Below are 16,098 nucleotides of genomic sequence, written 5' to 3'. Positions count from 1 at the left end.
AGGGTCTAAGGACAGAGGGTCTGGGGACAGAGGGTCTGAGGACAGAGGGTATAAGGACAGAGGGTCTGAGGACAGAGGGTCTAAGGACAGAGGGTCTGAGGACAGAGGGTCTGAGGACAGAGGGTCTAAGGACAGAGGGTCTAAGGACAGAGGGTCTAAGAACAGAGAGTCTGAGGAGAGAGGGTCTAAGGACAGAGGGTCTAAGGACAGAGGGTCTAAGGACAGCGGGTCTAAGAACAGAGGGTCTGAGGACAGAGGGTCTGAGGACAGAGGGTCTGAGGACAGAGGGTCTAAGGACAGAGGGTCTAAGGACAGAGGGTCTGAGGACAGAGGGTCTAAGGACAGAGGGTCTAAGGACAGAGGGTCTAAGGACAGAGGGTCTAAGAACAGAGGGTCTGAGGACAGAGGGTCTGAGGACAGAGGGTCTGAGGACAGAGGGTCTGAGGACAGAGGGTCTAAGGACAGAGGGTCTAATGACAGAGGGTCTAAGGACAGAGGGTCTAAGGACAGAGGGTCTGAGGACAGAGGATCTGAGGACAGAGGGTCTAAGGACAGAGGGTCTAAGGACAGAGGGTCTAAGAACAGAGGGTCTAAGGACAGAGGGTCTGAGGACGGAGGGTCTGAGGACAGAGGGTCTAAGGACAGAGGGTCTGAGGACAGAGGGTCTAAGAACAGAGGGTCTAAGGACAGAGGGTCTGAGGACAGAGGGTCTAAGGACAGAGGGTCTGAGGACAGAGGGTCTAAGGACAGAGAATCTAAGAACAGAGGGTCTGAGGACAGAGGGTCTGAGGACAGAGGGTCTAAGGACAGAGGGTCTAAGGACAGAGGGTCTGAGGACAGAGGGTCTGAGGACAGAGGGTCTGAGGACAGAGGGTCTAAGGACAGAGGGTATAAGGACAGAGGGTCTGAGGACAGAGGGTCTGAGGACAGAGGGTCTGAGGACAGAGGGTCTGAGGACAGAGGGTCTAAGGACAGAGGGTCTGAGGACAGAGGGTCTAAGGACAGAGGGTCTAAGGACAGAGTGTCTAAGGACAGAGGGTCTAAGAATTTATGCTCACTGCTTCATAAAGACAGGACTTTTAAACCCTGCAAATCCTTTCATTTACCTCAGTTGTGATCCTTTATCCACCATGAAGTCTTGTTAGAAGCACACAAGAATTCAAAGTAACACACAGAGAAAAAAAATACAGATCATGACATTTTGGTGAAGTATTCCTTTGACTCGTCTCACCTGAACGAGGTTTTCTGGACCTTCTGGGCTCCGGGAACCTGCTTGTAAACCTCGTTGAGCTGGATGTAAAAAAGCAGATAAGAGTTTTCAGTGACACAGTCATCCGTCACACACTCCTATGTTCACTGATAAAAACAATGACACACTCACGTTATCGGACACTTCTTTGCGGAGCTGTTCGGCGTCTCTGGAATCGGTGCGTGAAAGGTTCTCTGAGAACAGTCTGTTTAACCGGAGGGAGATCGGGTGCTGGACTACAGGGAGGGAGAGAGACCAAGAAAAAACCCATTAAAGTTCCAGAAACCCAGAAATGAGTCAGCATTTCATCACTTCCTGTCCCCTGGTCTGGAACTCAATGGTTTTCTGAATGTCTTTTTGGTTGTTATCCTGAAATAATGTCTACGCCAAAATTAGCCACTTTTAGCTTAGCGGTGGTGACGTGAAGTCATGTGACCGTGCTGTAGTTCCTTTATTGCCCAACATTAGCCTCCTTTAGCTTAGCCGTGGTGACGTGAAGTCATGTGACCGTGCTGTAGTTCCTTTATAGCCCAACATTAGCCTCCTTTAGCTTAGCGGTGGTGACGTGAAGTCATGTGACCGTGCTGTAGTTCCTTTATAGCCAAACATTAGCCACCTTTAGCTTAGCGGTGGTGACGTGAAGTCATGTGACCGTGCTGTAGTTCCTTTATAGCCAAACATTTGCCACCTTTAGCTTAGCGGAGGTGACGTGAAGTCATGTGACCGTGCTGTAGTTCCTTTATAGCCCAACATTAGCCACCTTTAGCTTAGCGGTGGTGACGTGAAGTCATGTGACCGTGCTGTAGTTCCTTTATAGCCAAACATTAGCCACCTTTAGCTTAGCGGAGGTGACGTGAAGTCATGTGACCGTGCTGTAGTTCCTTTATAGCCCAACATTAGCCACCTTTAGCTTAGCGGTGGTGACGTGAAGTCATGTGACCGTGCTGTAGTTCCTTTATAGCCAAACATTAGCCACCTTTAGCTTAGCGGAGGTGACGTGAAGTCATGTGACCGTGCTGTAGTTCCTTTATAGCCCAACATTAGCCACCTTTAGCTTAGCGGTGGTGACGTGACGTCATGTGAGCGTGCTGTAGTTCCTTTATAGCCCAACATTAGCCTCCTTTAGCTTAGCGGTGGTGTTGGAAGTCATGTGACCGTGCTGTAGTTCCTTTATAGCCCAACACTAGCCACCTTTAGCTTAGCGGTGGTGACGTGACGTCATGTGAGCGTGCTGTAGTTCCTTTATAGCCCAACATTAGCCACCTTTAGCTTAGCGGTGGTGTTGGAAGTCATGTGACCGTGCTGTAGTTCCTTTATAGCCTAACATTAGCTTTTTATTTCATGAAATGCTGTTAATATGTGGAGATTATCCTGCTGAACAAAACCTGTAAGCATCATAAATCCTTAAACTCTTGAAATACTCACTGATCTCTTTGGGGTTTGGTTTTATCAGAGCCTGCGGGTGGTTTGGAGGTCGGTGCACGTTGTCGGTGATTTTCCAGCGGACGACGTCGGTTCCTTTTGGCGGGCCGGTCCTCACCATCGGGGTGTCGAGGTGATCCGAGGTGAGCAGAGACTGACGCAGCAAATACTCGTCTTCCTTAAAGCCCACCATGCGACCTGCAGAGAACAAGACGGAGATTCGTTCATAGCGATTACATCCATCATTTGCACGACGTCTTCTTGTTTTTGCATGTTCTGATTGCATTTAAAGCCAATATTTGTGCACAGTGTCAAATTAAGAGGGAGCTACGATGATATTATAACTATTTAACTACTTGTTGATTCAAATGCAACGACTTGTTTTGAATCTTATTTAAAATAACCTTAACGTTTAATAAAACAAACCTCTTACCTTTCCTGCAGCAGGGCAGCAGCGCGAGGCAGCTCTGCAACAGGAGGAGACAGAAGGCATCATTTACACTGATGTATCTGGTATGTATTGGTGTAAATGTGTGTGTGTGTGTGTGTGTGTGTGTGTGTGTGTGTGTGTGTGTGTGTGTGTGTGTGTGTGTGTGTGTGTGTGTGTACCGCGCAGCAGGCTTTGCAGCAGGCGCAGTATTTCCAGCAGCAGAGCAGCAGGAGGGCGAGGAGCAGCAGGAGGAAGAGGAGCAGAGGGAGCAGCCAGAGGAGGCTCGCAGCGGGGCAATCTGCAGGAAACAGGGAGATGTTTTTTATTTATTTATTTTTAAACCTTTTATTTTTATTTTTTATATTGCCATTTTTTTATCCAATAAATCCTCTAGATATCTTTTTACTTATTTTTCCTTATAGCTTTGTGAAGCACCTTGAGATGACGTTTGTCTTTAAAGTGTGCTATTCTTTCACACACAGTGACGTCACGAGCTACCCACAATGCAACGCGCGCCATATATATATATATATATAAATACGCCATTTTCCTGGAGGTGCAAATATAAACAGCTAGCTAACTAGCAAGGCAGAGCGCACTAGGTTTTCTTTCTGAATTAACGACCGAAGAAATCGCTGCATGTCTTCGGATCACATCTCTGGACTTGAGGGGTGTGCTCTAGGTCGTTACCAGCGTAAACTAGAGCTGTGTGGGTTGTCGGATTGCCCTTACAGACTGCCTGCAGATGTATGGAAAAACGACCCTCGAAAGTGGCCTTCGTCGATTTTGGCTGCATCTACGTCTATCTTCTGGAAACACCAGGTGAATACCCCACTTGTCACAATAATATTATCATGCCATTGCATATATGTGGTATTTTAGAGTTGACTAGATATTGATTAAGGCAATAGACTATGATATTCTGCTTGCACCTCGTGTGAAATGGCGGATACCGGAAGTACGGTGTCGCCCTCGGCCCAAAACCCGTATGTGTGTGTGAAAGAATATAAATGAAATGTATTGTTATTATAAAGTTACGTTGAATTCACACAGAGTTGCATCTATTATTTAGCCGTTCATAACGTTGAGGTTTTATTGTCAATTAAATGGAAATATTTCTGCAGTGCATTTCACAGGAAATTGTGCGTCCATATAAGACCTCGTTATTGTTATTAGTCAATCAGATAGTTTCCTTCATTGCTCGTTGTAAGTAGAAACCCGTGAGCATTTGAATAAACCTAGACGTGTGCAGGACGCAGCTCACCTCTCTTCTCGAGCACCTGGACCTCCAGGCCTTTCACTTTTGGGTCTTCTGAGTTTTCCAGGGTGTATTGATACGTACAATCATCATCTTCGTCGCGGAAACTGCAATGTTCCAGCACCTTCCCCGCTGGAACACACCCATATCAGAAATATGTTATTTATCCCTGTGATTGGATTTCTTAACAGTTTCTCAATTTTAAGAGTAAAAGAAAAATAATTCAACTTTTTCTTAGAACTGACAGTTCTTCTCGAAATGTTGAATTTTTCTCAGAATTTGATTTCAAATATTTATATAAAATGTTCACATCGTTTACCGTCTTTGAGTTCGTCCACCAGCGTGATCTTAAAGGGGCACGTGTCACACTTCTCTTTGTCTTTCTTTTCTCCCGTTTTCCACGCCTGACACTGAATGCAACTCCTCGTACCCTCGCACGCACCCGCCAGGGCCTGCACAGGACCACAATTAAAATATTAAAATATATAAGAAACATTTGTAGAAATGCTTTTATGCGATGCTTAACAATTAAATAAGAACAATACGAGAAAACAAGAAGAAAAAAATAAGATTAAAAATAAGAATGTGGGAGAATAGTTGTTAGTGCTATTATCACTGATGCAGATGTCAAATAATGTTTAATAAAGTGTAAAGCACACACACCCCCCCCCCCCCCCACACACACACACATACCATGTGTCACTTCAGGGGACATTACATTGACTTACATGCATTTCCTGGAGACTTATCCTAACCTTAACCAGAACCAACACATGCCTAACCCTAACCCTTACCCTTACCCTAACCCTAAACATAACCCTAACCCTAAACCTAACCCTAACCCTAACCCTAAACCCTCATGGGGACCTCCAATTTGTCCCCATAAGGGAGGCGAGTCCCCACACGTGACTGTGTAAACAGATTTAGGTCCCCACAAGTATAGTAATGCTAGGCCACACACACACACACACACACACACACACACACACACACGCATACACACACACACACACACCCACACACACACACACACACACACACACACACACACACACACACACACACACACACACACACACACACACATACACGAAAGGTAGAAACTGCCTTGGAATGAACACACTTTGGGTCATAATTAAATATACGTGTTAATAAATAAAATCCACACACCTGGAAATTTGGCTCACAGGTTGCAGTCAATTCGATTCCAGATTCGGGACACACGCAGAGGCCACACACACATTCACCTCGCCCGTTACACACACCCTGTTACAAATAAAGACGGGTGAATAGGGTAAACAAATGAACTTACAGATATCAGCGTGAAACTTGGCCATCTCAGTTCTGACATTAACACAATATTTCTTTGTATTACAAGTTTTCTGAAATTGTATGTTTAAACATGCAAATGAGGCATACTGTTAGCAAATATGCGTAATTTGCATATTATCCGGAACATAGATCTGTGTGCAACTATAAAGATGTTGAAGATATGCAAGAAATATTTGAGGGGGGGCTTTCTGAGCCACCTGTCCATGTGGTTATAAAGTAAGAAGTCTGCAACTGAAATACCAGATTAGCCTTAAATCACACGACAGGTGAATAGGGTTTAAACATACAGATATCGCCATGAAACTTCCCAACCTCATTACTCACATTAAGAAAGTTATTTTCTATATTACAAGTTTTCCGACAAATTGGGCGTTATGTAATGCTAGCTTTAGGTGAATTAATGAGAAATCTGCAGACGTAAAATACAAAGTTAGTCAATAAACAACAACAAGTTGATTTTGGATGTTTTCGATCCACTAGTCTGACAGAAGACATGTTATGGAAGCTAACTTGCAAAACTGATCAGTGCATGACGATGATTTTGCATGTAGTATCTCGCCTTAATGTGGACCGAGATTAAAACAATCGTTTTTTGTATTACGTCTTGTGTTAAAATATGCAAATGAATACTTTTCTAACAGCAACTTTTGCCAAATGTAGCAAAACAATTGGGATTTTGGTCTTTTTTCTTTTTACTTTTCGGAAAAAATACATTTAAAAAAACTAATTACATGTTTTCCTGTAGTGTATCACGTTAATCTGAAAACAGAAGTCTTTGTATACTCACTCCCTTTGAGTCCTGACAGGTGTCGGTGCTTTTGGGACATTCGCAGGCTTTCCCCTTCCATCCTTTAGCGCAGGCACAGCCACCCATAACACAGGAGCCATGGTCTAGAGAGAGAGGACACCAAGAGGGTTACAATGTCAGAAGTGTGTGTGTGAAAATATTAGTAGTAAAGTCTAAAAAACATAAATGACTTCATAGAAAGGAAAACATTAGAAAAGACAGCATGGTTTTCACTTTTGGTGGACATTTCATTCACTCTAAAACGACTTCAAAAGTTGTCGATTATTTTGCTGTTAATCCACCACTTTGAAAATCTGCAGCTCAAATCTACAGGAGAGTAAATACATGTTCATAGAGACCCCATGCACACCCCATCATTAACCCTCATTTGAACATGGAGAAAGCTGGTACCGTTGCACAGGAATCCTTGGTGGCGCTGACACTGGGTTTTGTCATACTGGCAGAACGGCCCCTCAAACTGGTCGGGGTTGTAGCAAACACAGATGCCACAGGCCAAACAATCCCCCCGATCAGAGCAGGGCTCCTTCATCCCCGGAGCGATGCACTGGCTGCTGTCTTCGGCTGAAGTGCTGGCCGAGCAGTTACAGAACGTACCCAACCTGAAGGAGAAACACAACGCAATATCTCAGGGACGCCGTGAGGGAGAGTCTTCAAATGTGGTGCAGATGTTCATTTGGACTAAAGGATGAGCTGATTACAATTTGAAGGTTCAATGAGAATGTGATCTTATTTTATTCCCATTTCCGTGGATGGGATATTGCAGGAACGAGGCGTTAACTCTAGTTTAATTCTTTATATAATAAAATAATAATAAATAATTAAAGACTCACCAGCCGATAGAGCAGTGACACTTCCCACACACCAGGTTTCCATTTTTATGACAAATGTCTGCTTTAGGGAGGATAGTCTGGAGGAACGAGAAAACTGAAATGAATACCATGAAGACGTGAGAAAAAGCAGCTTGGTCATTTAAGATGGACTTTTATTAATCCCTCGTGGGGAAATTGTTCCTCTGCATTTGACCCATCCTGTGTTAGGAGCAGTGTGCTGCCATTTTGAACAGCGCCCGGGGAGCAGTGTACTGAACGGTGCCTTGCTCAGGGACACCTCGTGGCACTTGGTCTTGCCGGGACTTGAACTGGTGACCTTCCAGTTGCCAAGCCAAGTCCCTATCGACTTTGCCACCACTGTCTCGTGCTTTTGGTGCGTTTAAGTGACAGGTGATACTTTCATTCTTGAATAATCCAACTATTATTATCTAAATTAAAACAAAAGTCTATAAATGGTTGAAAAAATGCAAAGGTTATGTGTTGTTTGTCAATTGTGTATAAAACAGAGAAAACTCCGTATTTAAAGCAAAAACAACTGAATTTTCTACAATTTTTGCTTTAAAGACGAACCTAAGTTCACTTATCCAAAGACAAAGGAGACATTAGGATGAATCCACCATGAAGCAATGTGAAAAAAAGCAGCTTTAACTCGTGTGTTTAAGTGTTATAAAGTGTGTGTACCTTCTCACAGTCGCAGGTCGGACACAGAATGGAGGCTTTAATGTTTACGCCGGCATTGAAGGTTGTTGGTTTGACTCTCATTTCCCCCTCTTTGTCGGCCTCATTAGACTCACAGACCGGATTGTCATCGAGCATTCGGTGGGCTTTGACTCGTAACTTGAAATTTCCCTGGAACACACACACACACACAAACACACACACACACACACACATCACACACATACACACACACACACACACACACACACGCACACAACACACACACACACACCCACAACACACACATACACAACACACACCCACACACACACACACACATATACACACACACACACACACATATACACCACACACATACACACACACACACACACATACACACACACGCACACAAACACACACACAAACACACACACACACATTAGAAAGACAATGTTGGAATTCTTGCCACCCTATGATTACTAAGTGAACAGTTGAGAACGAATCTTGCAGATTTGAGGGAACATATATCGGCATATCTTCAAAGCCAACACTATTTTTGAAGAATACCTTTAGAGGAGAAAAGTAAAATCCCACTGTTACCTTGATTAACGTACACAAAATATAGGTCCAAACATTGTTTTAAGACATTTCGATATTGAAATTGATAGAAAATTGTGCGATGTGTTGCTGCAAACCTTAATGAATGTGCTGAATTCATGTGTGGGTTTTTTACGTCTGTTCTTCTGCTTACTATTTTTCCAGGTTTGAAATTAAAGGCTCCGAATTTTTTTACGACATTCTCTTCGTCCAGGAACTCCGTCTCGAAAGCCTTCGGTTTGTTCGCTGCACGGATGCTCATCTTAGACCGGATGTTCTGTAAGAGTCAGAGGATAAACCAATCAGAAGATGCGCAGAGTGCCAACGCCTCCACCTTTGAACACTTGCTGTACCTTGAAGGCGGTTTCCATGATTTGCAGCATATTGGACGAGTCCTCTGTGAGCCGACCGACCTCAGCGATGGGGAAATACTCTTTGAGTTTCTGCACAAAGGACAACAAAATAAGTCCATGATCTAAAACTCAACAGTCTGTCTTCAGAACCTAATGATCCGCTCCAGAGTTCTTCTTTGGCCAATTCTACATCTGGCCCACAGAAGAAAGCAATCAAACTGAAAACTATCCTTCTTGTTAGAGATAGTAATAATAAAACAACCAATCAGGAGGCATTAACCCTGCCACTATACCATTCTTCTTCAGAACGTAGCTTTTAGAAAATAAAATATGGTATTTTTAATAGTGTTTTTCAACTCCATTTCCATTTACCTCCATTCTATTGGGGGGCAGGGAGATTAGGGGATTTATACATCAAAACAAGAGGAACATAATTGTCTAAAACCTACAAAAAACAACCCCATTGGTGTAAAAAAAAAGCAGTGCTGGAAGTGTTTTGGGCTGTGATACTTTATGATAAAAAACATTCAATCATACAAACAAATATACATTAAAAAAACATTCAAGATGCAATAAAATCAATAACCAAACTATACAGAAATCCGTTAAAACTGACAAAATAAACTGTGCAAATTGATGATCCATTAACCTCCATTTTATTGGGGTGCAATATAACAAAACAAGAGCCCCATAGTTCTCTAGAACCTGCTAAAAAACAACGCAATACGTGGAGGGAACCTAGTACCTCGTAGTAGGTGTAGGAGTGTTCTGTGACGGCGAAGACGGGGATGATGTTGTGATCTCCCAACACACGGATCAACGTGGGAATGGACGGATAATCCTGGTGAATGTCCTGTGTGTATTTGTGTTCAGCGTTGAGGTGGCATTGCTCGTCGTTTCGCTTCAAGATCCCCGACAGGACGTTCATGCCGTCGGTCTCGTAGTGGAAGGCCGACTCGGTGGAGAACACCAGCAGGTGAGTGCTGTGGTCGCGCCAGCCGATCTGGTCCTGAAAGCAGAAAACCAGTAAAGAGGTGTTAGAGAACTCTCCCTGGTCCCCGGCTTGAGCTTCAACCTCAGGATCCATGTGTCTGTGATCCTCTCCAGAATGGAAGGAGTCATCACATACAGAGACTAGTTCCTGAACAGTGTCCTTCACATGCTGATATCCAAGAGAGGGAGTTACACAGTCACAAGATGGAGGAATAGAAAGCAGTATTCAATGTTTACTTCAGATTAGCTCCACGTCAGAAATGAGCATGCTTGATGTCTCTCTCCATAGAGGCTGAATCATCATGTTAATCACATAGCTATCATCTGCCTCAAACAGTCCTGATGCTCTTCTAGGTCATCACACATCCTGTCATGTTCACAGCTACAGTTGGGATACCTTTGTTAGCATGCTACTCTCATGTTGGAAGAGGACACTCAGGATTTTCCCAACAACAGGAAAAAGGGAGTGTTTGTTAGAAGAGATTACGGATATTAAAAGATGCAGGTATTTTTGGTTATTGATTTTTCTTTGTTAACAAGATTCTTAAAACCGCAATTCTTTTTTTGGGGCCACTTGGGGGTAGAAGAAACAAAACAGAAACATATATATATTTATATTATCACCTTTTGAAAAACAGTTTCTCAATTTGTGTGTTTTTGGAGTAATTTGTTTGTCTTTCTGTCTTTCTGTAAATGTACCTCCAATTCCTAAAGGTATCATTTTTGTCTCTCTGTGGAATTTGAGGTCGTTTTGTGTGTCTTTGCAGTCATGTATTGTCTTTCTGTAGTTATGTGTGTCTCCTTGTAGTCAATGTGTGTCTCCTTGTAGTCAATGTGTGTCTCCTTGTAGTCAATGTGTGTCTCCTTGTAGTTATGTGTGTCTCCTTGTAGTCAATGTGTGTCTCCTTGTAGTCAATGTGTGTCTCCTTGTAGTCAATGTGTGTCTCCTTGTAGTCAATGTGTGTCTCCTTGTAGTTATGTGTGTCTCCTTGTAGTCAATGTGTGTCTCCTTGTAGTCAATGTGTGTCTCCTTGTAGTCAATGTGTGTCTCCTTGTAGTCAATGTGTGTCTCCTTGTAGTCAATGTGTGTCTCCTTGTAGTCAATGTGTGTCTATTTGCAGCCCTTTTATGTCTCTTTGTACTTTTTTTTGCGATTCTTTGCAGGATTTATTTCTTTGTGGTAGTTTTGTTTTGGTGATTCAACCCAGTCTCACGGCATTTCGTGTTATAGTCACAAAATGTATCTATTGATTCGTGTTCACCAACACGATTTCGCAATTGTTTTCTTGTCAAAAAAACTCAGACATTATACAATTCAAAATAAAAGGGATAGGGTTAGGGTTTGATATTGAGTAAGAAAATGTTTTTATGAACCCCACAGCTTCCGGTCTTCCAAGACCCGACCGGACAAAGAGACGTGCTGCTCCACGAAACACACTACCATATAAATACATTGCTTTTAAAATCGTTCTGTGTGACACGAAAAAAAGGGGGGGAATCGCGTTGGTGAACACGAATCAATAGATTAATTATTTGTGACTATAAAACGAAATGCCGTGAGACTGGGTTGGGTGATTTGATCTCTCTCTTGTTATTTGTGTGTCTCTTTGTGGTCTCTTTTCCCTGCAACCCCATTCCGTAATCATGCCATGATTGGATATATCTAATTGAGAAAATGTGTGTTTTACTTCATTAGTAATAAATTGTGTTTATCTTTTCCCTGTAAAGTAATACAGTAGTATTAACAGAGAATACACCTTCCAGTCTCTGTTTTTGGAGAGAGGTAGCCTATGCATTTTTTGGGCAAATGTATTCAGAGCAACATGTGTTTTGTATTGAGTTTTCTGACTAACCTTACAAACTGCTGCCTGCAGTATGGCATCAAAACCTCCTTCGGGAGCGTCCAGGTTTCCAGAAATCCTCTCATCCTGGAGCTCATTGTTGAAGAACGTTACGTTATGCGTTAGCTTGATGACGTTTTGGAAAGAGAACGGAGGGTCGCTGTTCGGCCATGGCTTTGCGAGTCTGAGAAGAAGGAAATTAGCCCATTAAGATTGAACTACCATTTGTTTAGAGTGCTGTAGAGATGTCGTATTTCTGTGTTGGACCTTGAAGGGCAGCATCTCCCTGGTTCAATGGGATTTTTCCATTGGATTTTGGTTTATTGCAGAAAATAATCTTACGCAGCGTCCACACGGCGGCGTACGTTGAAGCTTGCCGGCGGGCATGTTTGACGCTCTACCAACAACCAATGACATGAATCTCCCGCCCCGGACACACAAGCATGCGGTTTGATTGGCTAGAGCTTGTACTGGCATATGATTTGATTGGCTGACGCTTCCGTCGAAGCTTCAAAAGTTGAACATTGCTCAACTTTTGAAGCGACGCGAGCAAAGCGACGCGAGCAAAGCGACGCGAGCAAAGCGACGCGAGCAAAGCGACGCTCCCACAATGCAGTTTGGCAAAGTGTGACATCACCCCATTCAAAGTGAATGGGCAGAAGCGTTGAAGCTTCAACGCAACGCCGCCGTGTGGACGGGCCGTTAACGTTTATGATATTTACACGTTTAGGTTCATCAGGATAATCTCCACATATTAACAACACTTTATGATTACTGAAGTAAAAAGCTAATGTTGGGCTATAAAGGAACTACAGCACGGTCACATGACTTCACGTCACCACCGCTAAGCTAAAGGAGGCTAATGTTGGGCTATAAAGGAACTACAGCACGGTCACATGACTTCACGTCACCACCGCTAGCTAAAGGTGGCTAATGTTGGGCTATAAAGGAACTACAGCACGGTCACATGACTTCCCGTCACCACCGCTAAGCTAAAGGAGGCTATGTTGGGCTATAAAGGAACTACAGCACGGTCACATGACTTCACGTCACCACCGCTAAGCTAAAGGAGGCTAATGTTTGGGCTATAAAAGAACTACAGCACGGTCACATGACTTCACGTCACCACCGCTAAGCTAAAGGAGGCTAATGTTGGGCTATAAAGGGAACTACAGCACGGTCACATGACTTCACGTCACCACCGCTAAGCTAAAGGAGGCTAATGTTGGGCTATAAAGGAACTACAGCACGGTCACATGACTTCACGTCACCACCGCTAAGCTAAAGGAGGCTAATGTTGGGCTATAAAGGAACTACAAGCACGGTCACATGACTTCACGTCACCACCGCTAAGCTAAAGGCGACTAATGTTGGGCTATAAAGGAACTACAGCACGGTCACATACTTCACGTCACCACCGCTAAGGCTAAGGTGGCTAATGTTGGGCGTGATGACGTTTAGTCGTCTCATTTAGACACTTGTTTTTATTCCCCAGTGGGGTATCTACTGACAGATTTTATGCCCCTTTTTAAGGCTTCTAACAGAAACACATAAAAAAAAACGTTGACTTCGAGACAGGGAACAGGAAGTCCTAAAATGATGACTCCTCTCAGGGTTTCAGGGGCCTCATGTATAACGCCGTGCGTAGGATTCAAGTGGGAATGTTGCTTACTAGTAGAAATCCAAAAAATAGTTACAGAAATGTTCCGACATTTTCCGATTCACAAAACATTGCGTACCGGCGAGGAAAGTGCGTACAGGACTTCCTACGCCGGTTTCCCTTTATAAATAACAATCGACTCGAAATGCGGTGCAGCTTTTGCGGGCTTCACGTAACGCCCATATTTGCCTATAAATAGTCAAAGAAACGCCCATTCATTCATTTTGACTGACTTTATGAAGGAGATCGCAGGAATGACGACAGAACAGCTAAAAAAGACATCTCACACCGTGTCAGATTTGGGTTATTTTAGGGAGGTCGAGATAAATCATATTGTTTGGTGGATGCAGTTTGAACCAGAGTAGCAGCATGGAGGTCGGATCGTCATCAAACTAAATAAATAAGTGGTCTGAAAAAGGTTAATGACAAAAACAATACACATAGCCTTCCTCAGGCAGTGTGTTTGTACCGGGGACAGGAGACCCCCCCTTGATGAGAAACTGTAAGAAGTGATCGGGGAATCCCTCCGGAGTGGAGTCATGACGACTGGATCTGAATTATGTTTTCGTATTTGGTGGTTTGTGCCCCAGCTGTCGATCAGCTGTGCGCAGCGTCTCCACTGCAGCAACCCTATATCCACCAGTTTAAAGGAAATACAACTAATGTGTTGTGTTATATTAGCTGTACAATTTACCACATATGGTGTTCTTAGTTTCCATACCTCCTGTGTTTTACGAGCGACTTATCAAGTCTTAGCAAACGGCATAAAACATGATTAAACGTGATAGTATATAAAACCATGCTCGTACAACCTATAGAAATGCAAAACCGCATCCTTTATGAGAAAACATTTCATAACATTAACACAACATATTCGAGGTGGTTTTAAATAACATATCCGTATTTATTTATTTCTCCAGGTTATGTGTTTGTGTGCACTGAGGAGTCTCAAACAGGCGTTTGTTAAATCATTTTAAGATTGGCTTTAATCAATGTTTGAAAATGAATTCTTCATATATGATAAATGAGAGGTAACATTTTATTGATGGTATTATTTCCACATATTTCTCTCCATTCTTCCTTCTGCCAACGGTGTCGCAGTTTCTCGTCTCTCCCGTTATTGTGCTTAGTGCGGTACGCATGGGTTAGAGTTTGCGTGGAGGACCGCACATTTTCCCGTCAAGTTAGTATTTTATAAATCGCAAACATTGCGTAGAAACTGGCGTACGCCATTTTTTGAGCGTATATCCCTTTATAAAATTAGGCCCCAGGGACTCATTCCTGCATTGTTTTTATGCCTAAATTAGTTCAAGTCAGATTTGTTTCCTTACTTCTCAGGCCTCATGTCCGTCTGCGGCTCGATCACTTTGTCCACAAACTTCCCAAACCCAATGGTGAAGTTATCCGACAGAGTATGAACCGACTGAGCTACAGAAGGAAAAACACCATCAGTATTACAGTTTCCCGTCATCAAAACATGTTTACACAGGTGGGGAAAGTATTCAGATTCTTAATAACACACTGTAAAAATACTACATTTCAAGTTTAAGTACAGTATCGAGAATGGTACTTACAAGTATTGAAGTACCATTTGGAAAATGTATGTAAAGCATTCAGAGTAAAAGTACTCCATCGTCAGATTTAATAAGCTCAAACTCCAACAATTAATAATTCCAATTAACTTTCTGTTAACCCACTCGTGGTTTGAGCTACTTAAATATAATGTTGATTATATAATATACGTCATTTATATAATGTTTAAGTGTGAACATCTGAATGTATGAAGTAACTAGTAAATAAATCTGTGTAAAAAAGTACAACATTGGCTTCCAAAATGTAGAAGAGAAAACATAGTATAAAATGAAAATACATGTACCTCAAAAGTGTACTTCAGCATAGTACTTGAGTAAATGTACTTTCCATCACCAACATGCTCACCCAGCTTTTCGCCCATTTTCTTCAAGCTGTCCAAATCGTCCGCCATGGAGTTGGAGAAGTCCATGAGGATGTAGAGATCCAGAGGACCTTTCGTCGGAGCGAACACCTCCACCTCCACCGTCTTCTCCTCTCCGGGCAGAAAGCTCATGGTCATCATCTGAGGAGAGACCTGAGACTGAGAGAGCGCCATGTTGATCTTCTTGTTCTGAGGAGAGACAAAGGGAACCGTCAGGATTTATACGCTTTGTGTTGTTTTATATGTAATATTATTATTATTGATAATGTTCTATAATAACGTGCACTTACGTATCTGCTACTACGTTTTTTTGCACTACTCAATACTGCTCGTCACTGTACAGTATTTTACGTTAATGATGTGACCGTCTGTAGATATTGAATTGCTCTTTTTACTGCACTGTTAGTGTACAGTTGTATTATTATGCTGCTGTGTTTATTGTATCTTTGTAACTCTGGAACAACCATTTCAATTACAACATGGTTTGCAGGTGTTGATGAGGACATATTTCACAAGAAGAGAGAGAGTTATGATTACATATTTTAACAAGGACTTTAAAAATGGAGGAATGATTGTTAGAAGACTTACCTTTTCTATCTTCATGTCGCTGAAGGTCATTATCGCCGCCCCAGCGCTGCAGCCGTGAGCGATTATATTGGCGTGCAGATCACAGCGAGGGCCGTTAAACATCTGAGGAAAGAAGGAGGG

General features: G+C 42.8%; 1 protein-coding gene across 1 annotated transcript in view; it reads right to left on the bottom strand.

Moving 5' to 3' along the window:
* itgb4 (integrin, beta 4) overlaps positions 1 to 16,098 on the bottom strand; it is a gene marked incomplete in the record, with an annotated part of 78,305 nt that overhangs the window by 38,727 nt on the left and 23,480 nt on the right. The window contains 19 exon segments of the mRNA XM_034196773.1: positions 1,232 to 1,290; positions 1,382 to 1,485; positions 2,675 to 2,869; positions 3,105 to 3,138; positions 3,281 to 3,399; positions 4,366 to 4,491; positions 4,679 to 4,811; positions 5,530 to 5,625; positions 6,479 to 6,582; positions 6,890 to 7,098; positions 7,330 to 7,406; positions 8,011 to 8,178; positions 8,744 to 8,866; positions 8,943 to 9,032; positions 9,688 to 9,951; positions 11,789 to 11,960; positions 14,768 to 14,864; positions 15,375 to 15,579; positions 15,979 to 16,080. Coding sequence (XP_034052664.1) covers positions 1,232 to 1,290; positions 1,382 to 1,485; positions 2,675 to 2,869; positions 3,105 to 3,138; positions 3,281 to 3,399; positions 4,366 to 4,491; positions 4,679 to 4,811; positions 5,530 to 5,625; positions 6,479 to 6,582; positions 6,890 to 7,098; positions 7,330 to 7,406; positions 8,011 to 8,178; positions 8,744 to 8,866; positions 8,943 to 9,032; positions 9,688 to 9,951; positions 11,789 to 11,960; positions 14,768 to 14,864; positions 15,375 to 15,579; positions 15,979 to 16,080 — 2,477 coding nt within the window.

Source organism: Gymnodraco acuticeps, unplaced genomic scaffold (genome assembly GCF_902827175.1).
Source record: "Gymnodraco acuticeps unplaced genomic scaffold, fGymAcu1.1, whole genome shotgun sequence".
NCBI lineage: Eukaryota > Metazoa > Chordata > Actinopteri > Perciformes > Bathydraconidae > Gymnodraco > Gymnodraco acuticeps.
This window is presented reverse-complemented; position numbering and strand designations above follow the sequence as displayed.